Raw genomic sequence first — 7908 nt, 5'->3', positions numbered from 1 at the left:
TCTGATCCAAATGTGCTTTTTACAGTCTAAATCAGATTGAGAAATCAAATCACATACAGTGCCATAGTAACAACAAGAGCACCCAGGAGCTGCACCTCCTCGGAATATAACATTAAAGTTCTTCTAATACACTGCTGCTGGTCCGCAAAGATATTTTGCTTGAATCACATAATGTTACAGTAATTCAAAGCAACAGGAATTGAGGAAGCAAAATTCCACTTCACTGATCCTACAGCTCACTGCAGAAAGAAAAGAGATAGATCTTGCATTTCAATAGAGCCATATACCTCCTCAGTGCATCCCAAAGCATTTTACAGCTACTGAAGTCCTTCTGGAGTGTGATCTCTGCTGTAATGATAGAGAAAAGGCAGCAAATCTGTGCACAACAAAATCCCACAAAAAATATGACAATGAACTGATAACCCATCGCAGAATTGACAATTGAGAGATGAGTATCAGACAGAACACCAGGGTCTATTCTCCTGCTCTTCCTTAAAATAGTGATTAAGGAGATTTTTGTGTTCAACTGAGAGGACAGACCAAGGTTAACATTTGAAGCCTGCACCCTGACAGCATTGTCGTTCTGCCTACACCAGATGGATTACAGCAAGAAGGCAGTTCATCACCACATTCTCAATGACAACCAGGAGTGGGCCGTAATGACTGACTCAGTCAACCACACCCGTGCTACCTGAATGAATGAATAAACTCATCCAAAAGTCTCATCTCTGACCGTTTAGCTATCTCTCAGTATTACAATGTAGTGCCCAAATCTCCAGAGTAGGGTATTGAGCCATGCCATTTCAATTCAGAGCTACCCTCTGAACCATAGCTGGTCCTGTTTAATTTTAGCAGATTGAATTATCGCAGGCAGTGTACTCTGGCGTTGAGTGATGTGTCAGTCTGGGGATTGCAAAGATGGTACAGCGAGTCCTTAGCCTCTGATCAATGTTGTTGTCAAAACAGGGCTTAGCTCGCTTATCCCACAGTTTTTCCTTTTATCCATTGGGCGTTATCAACAAGGCCAGCCCTTGAATTGAGTGGTTCAGTATGATAATTGCAGAGGATCAATTAAGAGTCAACTACGTTGCTTTGGTCCAGAGTTACACATATACCAGACCAGGTAAGGATGGCAGATTTCCTTCTCTGAAGGACATTAGTGAACCAAGTGAGTTTATACAATAATCGATGATCTTTTCACACTCACTGGCTAATAACTTTTTTTATTATTCACTAACGAGTTTTGGGCAATGCTGGCTGGGCAAACATTTATTTCTCATCCTTAGCTGTCCTGAAGAAGATAACGATGTGCTGCTGTCATGAATTGCTACAATCTGTAGGGTGTAGATACATCCACGTTGCAGTTGATGGTAGCATTTGTGGGTTTGAAATATACTGTCCAAGCAGCCCTGGTGAATTTTGACATTGTATATGGTGCAGGCTGCAGCTACTGAGGGTCAGTGATGGAGGAAGTGAATGCTTGTCAATGTGGTGTCAATCTTCAGATTTATTAGTTGAATTCAGAATTCACAAACAGCTGTGGGAGATTTTAACCTAGTTGCAGGAGCATTAGCCTGAACCCTCAGGATTACAAATGATATTATCATTAGGTAATCATCTCTCCCTATTGGAAAGTTCCTTCTTGCATTTATTTAACACAGGTGTATGGGACAAATGTGACAAACATGACAAACTGTGGTAAAATTGCTGACTGCAAATTCCGTCCTTACATGATAATTTCAGGATGTTCCTTTTATTTCCAGTTACAGTACTTCCCTGTAATTTTGTAGAGATAACACAGTGTGGAGCTGGAGGAACACAGCAGGCCAGGTAGCATCAGAGGAGCAGGAAAGCTGACGTTTCGGGTCAGGACCCTTCTTCAGAAATGGGGAGGGGAAAGGGATCTCAGAAATAAATAGAGAGGAGGGGTGGGGCTGGGGAAGATAGGTGGGATGGTGATAGATGGGCGCAGGTAGGCAGTGGTTGGCGTTGGTCAGTGAGGTGGGAGGGGCAGATAAGTGGGAGAGAAGATGGACAGGTTGTGTGAGGTTAAGGAGGTGGGGATGATGTGGCACCATTGTGACACTGGAGGAGGCCCAGGATGGACATGTCACCCAGGGAGTGGGAGGGGGAGTTAAAATGGCTCGCAACCAGAAGGTGGTGTTTTTTGTTGCAAACAGAGTGCAGATGCTCTACAAAATGGTCTCCGAGCCTCCTCTTGGTCTCACCGATGTGGAGGAGGCCACATCGGGAGCAGCGGATGCAGTAGACCACATTGACGGATGTGCAGGTGAATCTCTGTTTAATGTGGAAGGTTTGTTTTGTGCCTTGAATGGAGGCACGGTGGCTCAGTGGTTAGCACTGCAGCCTCACAGCGCCAGGGACCCAGGTTCAATTCCAGCTTTGGGCGACTATCCGTGTGGAGTTTGCACATTCTCCCTGTGTCTGCGTGGGTTTCCTCCGGGTGCTCCGGTTTCCTCCCACAGTCCAAAGATGTGCAGGCTAGGTGGATTGGCCATGCTAAATTGCCCATAGTGTTCAGGGACGTGTGGGTTATAGGGGGATGGGTCTGGGTGGGATGCTGCAAGGGTCAGTGTGGACTTGTTCCACCGAAGGGCCTGTTTCCACACTGTAGGGATTCTGAGTGATGGAGGAGGTATAGGGGCAGGTGTAGCACTTCCTGCGGTTGCAGGGAAAAGTGTCGGAGGTGGTGTAATTAGTGAGGAGTGTGGAGCAGACGAGGGAGACATAGAGAGAGCAGTCCCTACAAAAGGCAGATAAGGGTGGGGAGGGAAATATCTCTGGTTGTGGGGTTGGTTTGTAGGTGGCGGGAGTGATACGTTGGATATGGAGGATAGTGGGTGATACGCACGGACAAGGGAGATTTCTGTCTTTGTTTTTGCTGGGGGAAGGGGATGTGAGGGCAGAGGTGTGGGAACGCAAGAAGTGCAGCTGAGGTTGGGGTCTGCAAACCCCCTTTTAATTTTGCGTTCTTCGCAGCAGTTCCCCCCAAGTGATTGGGTCTGGCTGTAGGGCGAATCCATTGAGCCCTTTATTTCAGATCAACCTTGTTGAATTCTCAATATGAAATGCTCATTAGCAGAATGAGACAGCTAAGGACACCTTGGAACGTCGACCGTATTGGGATCACATTCCAGCATTGCACGGATCCACTGATCCCCCAGAGCTCCTTCGATAAATTCCTGCTGGCTGATAACAGCTGAAAAGATAAGGAAACAAATATCTATCCAAATCTTTCTTAAAATGCATAGGTTGCAATGCTGGCTGAAATGTCTGGACCCTGTATGTGGGTAAATATACATCATTGATCTTGCTGAGTGAACCCTGCAGTTACTTTGCTTCATTTGTCTGGATGAGTAGATATGCTATAATGCCCAAGAGATTCAACATCATTTGGGACAACATCTGACCAGCACCTTTCAGCATTTAATCCCTCTGACACTAACAAACAGTGGCAGCAGTGTGTGCCATCTCCAAGATGCATGGCAGCATCTCCAACAGCACTTCCAAACCTACAACTTCCATCATCCAGAGGGACAAGGTGAGCAGTTACATGGGAACATGATGTCGGTGAAATCAGTTTCAATTATGGCAGTCGAAGGAGTCTTGATGTATTGCTGCTGTGCATCTTATAGGGTACATATTGCTGCCATTCTGCATCAGTGATGGAAGAAGGGTAGGTATAGGAGTCAAATTGGCTGATTTGAGCTTGATAGTGTCAAACTATGTGGTTGTAGTTGGAGTTGAACTCACCCAGGTAAGTGGAGAGAATTCCATCACACTCCTGATTTGTCACTTGTAAATGGATGACAAGGCTTGAGGTGGCAAATGGGACTAGGTCAGATTGGGATGTCTGGTTGGTGCGGACGATTTGGACCGAAGGGTCTGTTTCCGTGCTGTGTAACTCTACATCTCTCCGACTCTGTGAGTCAGGATATGAGTTATTCACCGCTGAATTCCTAGCATCTGACTTGTTCTTGAAGCCACCGTATTTACATGTCCAGTTCAGTTTTTGGTCAACAAGGGTAACCCAAAGGAAGTTGATAGTGGGGAAATTCATGATGGTAATGATATCCCCAATTTGGTGCTGCCATAAGGTTTATTAATGCAAAATCTAAATTGCTGATATTTTGATGAAGTCTTGCATTCATCAGGAGAATTTACAAGAAATGCCAATGTAAAGAGAAACCAACATTTTATACTGCGTAATAAGAGAGTCCTGATTAACTGGTAAGTGGATTCTTTGTCAGGAATACTCACATTTTGTACCAAATGACTATTTGTAAATATGACTTGTGAACAACAGGAGCCCCAGCACTCATCTTTGCAACTTCATTCAGTTGCTACCTTTTGCCCGTTCCATTCACCACCCTCAGCATTACTTACAGGATATGGGGAGCAGAGTTTTGGTGAGCTGAAGTATACAGAGGGTTGAAGGTGGGAGGCCAGTCAGGACAGTGAGGGAATAGATGATCCTGGAAATGTCAAACTCAGGACAGTAAGGAAATTTGAAAATTAACTTTCTTTCAGAAATTGGTATGAGGAGGACAATGCTTGTAAAAAGTCTCCTTCAACTGTATCTCTTTCGCAAATGAGAATCTGGGTTATACATCATTAATAAAATCTGTAAAGAGGCTTGAAGTATCATAATTTTAATTTACAGTCTCAGTGGCAAAGTTGGAAGGTTAAAGGCAGCACTATAAAGGGAGGGTTGTAGGAATTGTAGGGTTAGTAATCAACTTGATTGAGTTTTTTGAAGATGTGACCAGGTGTGTAGATGAGGGCAACGTCATTGGTGTAGTCTGCTTGGACTTCAGTAAGGCTTTTGTTAAGGTCCCACACGGGAAACTAAGAGTCCTTGGGATCCAAGAAGCTTTGGCAAATTGGATCCACAATTGGTTGAGTGGCAGGAAAAAGAGGTTGATGTTGGAAGGGTGTTTTTCAGAATGCAAGTCCAGTTGGGTCCCACAGAGTCATTGTTGAGGCCCTTCTTGCTATGGTATATAGACATGAATGTAGGAGGGTCCATCAGTTTGCAGATGATACAAAAATTGGGAGGGGGTAGTAGATATTGAGGAGGATAGCCTTAGACTACAAGAAGATATAGATAGGCTGATCAGGTGACCTGATCAATGACAAATGGAATTTAATCTGGATAACTGTGAGCTGATGCACTTAGGCATGCCAAACAAGGCAAGGGAATACATGATGAACAGTAAAGCTTTAGGAAGCACAAAGGATCAGAGGGACCTACACCAGTCCCTCATGAGCATGTACACCTCAGGGCAGGTCGATAAAGTGATTAAGAAGGCATATGGTATGCTTGCCTTTATTAGTTGAAGCAGAGAGTTTAAGAGCAGGGAAGGTATGCTAAAACTGTATAAAACATTTGTTTGGGCAAAGATATTGTGTGCAATTCTGGAATCCACATTACAGGAGGGATATGATAGCACTGGAGAGGGTGCAGAGGAGATTTACCAGGATGTTGGCAGGGCTGGAGAGTTTCAGTCATGAAGAGAGAATGGACAGACTGTGGTTGTTTTCCTTAGAGCAGAGGGGACTGAGAGGGGACAGGATTGAGATGTATACAATTATGAGGGATATAGATAGTTTAGACAGGAAGAAACGTTTCCTCTTGATAGAGGGATCAAGGACCGGGAGCCTAGATTTAAGGTAAGGAGCAGAAGCTTTAGAGATGTGGAGAAAAATATTTTTATCCAGAGGGTGGTAGGAAGGTAAGGGTGGTAGAGACAGAAATCCTCATAACATTTAAGAAGCATTTAGGCTATGTGTCAAGAGCTAGTAATGGGATTAGAATAATTAGGTGGTCATTTTGACCAGCATGGCCATGATGGGCTGACTGGTCTGTTTTGTACTGTAGATCTCTACAACTGTATAACTGGGTCTATTAGATAGCTCTTGCAAAGAGCTAGGGTAACCATGATGGGTCATTCCATGCTGTATGATTCTATGTTTCTTAGAAAAGTAAAGGAATATCTTCAACTTTGTGTACATTGGCTGCCATGGTTCAGGAAGGCAACTGATCACCACCTTCTCAAGGGCAACTAGGAACGGGCAATAAATGCTGGGCCCAGCCAGTGACGCCCATGTCCCTTGAGTTAATAAAAAAAATTTCACTCACCATCTCTGTCTTTGTCCAGCTGAACGAAAATTCTGTTGGTGCATTCTTCAGCAGTTTGGGGGTCAACTTTAGTCAGTGATGCAGCCAAGCCCATTTTATATATCGTCTGAATGGAGAGAAACTACCTTATAAATGTGAGTTAAACGTACAATGAGTCAATATATGGACCACACAGTCTGCAGCGGTTCAAGAAGGCAGCTCACTACGCCTTCTCAAGAGCAATTAGGCGTAGACAATAACTACTGGCCGAGCCAATGATACCCACATTCTGTGAAAGAATGTTAAAGAAGCAACAATATAAACTTATAGACTTTTTTTTAAAGCAGTGTTTCTTGGGCCCTAATGTTTTTTTTTTAAAACAATGTTTCTTGTGGTCCTAACACTTACTCTGTTATTTTAAACAAATTTGCGGAATATTCTTGACTGGTCTTCATTGCAAGGTTCTGATTCTGGTCTTACACATCGCTCGCACTTGCCTCAGGTCTCCGAAACATAACATTTCCAGGTTCAAATTTCAGTCCAGTACTTGAATATCAGTGCAGGTGGAGCTCTAGGGCAAGTAGTTGTTAAAGTGGAAGCTCCAAGCCAACTGCTCAAGTGGGTGCAGAAAGAGCCCCTAAAACATTGTTCATTTTAGGCCATATTGTGTGGTAAGAAACTGATGGGACTGAACATCAGATTAAAAACCTTTCTATCTGCAACTTCAATGGAAATTAAAAGAGGACAGGGTGCCCACTGACTGAATCCAGTGCCCAAAGGATTTGGTGCCCTAGTGGATGGGTTCTACAATGGCAGGTTGTGCACTGGCAGGGTCAGCGGTGGGCAGAGTGGGCATAGACATGGTTTCCAGTGACAGGGAATTGTTTGGCAGCTGCCTATATATCGGGTGTCCATTGGTTGGGTCGGCAAGTATTAATTGGACAGGTGGACCATCCATTATACGTGTGTCAATCAGCAAGGTGTCCATTGGGAGAGTACCTATTGGGCAGAGTGTCAATTAGGAACCTGTCTGTATGGTACTAGTCCTCTCAGTCCTCAGTCAGCTGAGTAAGGAGAAAGCAAATAGTAGGTGATAATATGATGACAGAGGGTGCCTAGGAAATTGGAAGCTTGGGTTCTAGAAAGTGGCCAAAGCTCCCATGGATACAGAGCTAAGAGACCATGCATGCATTCATAGCCAAACACTAACTGTGCCCTTTTTAAACATTAAGCAACAGAATAGATGCTGACCTGCATAATTTCCAGCATCTCTAAACGAGTAATTGCTCCGTCCTTATCCTTGTCATAAAGTTTAAACGACCACTTCAGCTTTTCTTCCGGAGTGCCCTGTATCAGAAGACTGACACCAGTCACATATTCATGGTAATCGACGGTCCCATCCTTCAAATGTAAAAACAATAATCACTGTACTTCTACAGGTCACAACCTTTCAGACACTAACCCAATCGACACCCACAGATAACAAGGTGTAGAGCTGGATGAACACAGCAGGTCAAGCAGCATCAGAGGAGCAGGAAGGCTGATGTTTCGGGCCTAGACCCTTCTTCAGAAATGGGGGAGGGGAAGGGGGTTCTGAAATAAATAGGGAGAGAGGGGGAGACGGATAAAAGATGGATAGAGGAGAAGATAGGTGGAGAGGAGACAGACAGGTCCAAGAGGCGGGGATGGAACCAGTAAAGGTGAGTGTAGGTGGGGAGTTAGGGAGGGGATAGGTCAGTCCAGGGAGGACGGACAGGTCAAGGGGG

The 7908-nt window shown here is 44.5% G+C and overlaps 1 protein-coding gene across 1 annotated transcript in view; it reads right to left on the bottom strand.

Moving 5' to 3' along the window:
• Positions 1-1487: 1487 nt before the first annotated feature.
• The window catches only part of si:ch211-245j22.3 (uncharacterized protein LOC563798 homolog), an 18690-nt gene continuing 12269 nt past the window's right edge, over positions 1488-7908 (bottom strand). The window contains exons 3-5 of the mRNA XM_048607664.1: positions 7394-7543; positions 6164-6269; positions 1488-3220 (exon numbers count right to left, since the gene is read on the bottom strand). Of these exons, the coding sequence (XP_048463621.1) occupies positions 3114-3220; positions 6164-6269; positions 7394-7543 (363 nt within the window). The 3' untranslated portion in view covers positions 1488-3113. The remainder of the gene's footprint in view (positions 3221-6163; positions 6270-7393; positions 7544-7908) is intronic.

The sequence above is a fragment of the Rhincodon typus genome, chromosome 18 (genome assembly GCF_021869965.1).
Source record: "Rhincodon typus isolate 14 chromosome 18, sRhiTyp1.1, whole genome shotgun sequence".
NCBI classification, from domain to species: Eukaryota; Metazoa; Chordata; class Chondrichthyes; order Orectolobiformes; family Rhincodontidae; genus Rhincodon; species Rhincodon typus.
This window is presented reverse-complemented; position numbering and strand designations above follow the sequence as displayed.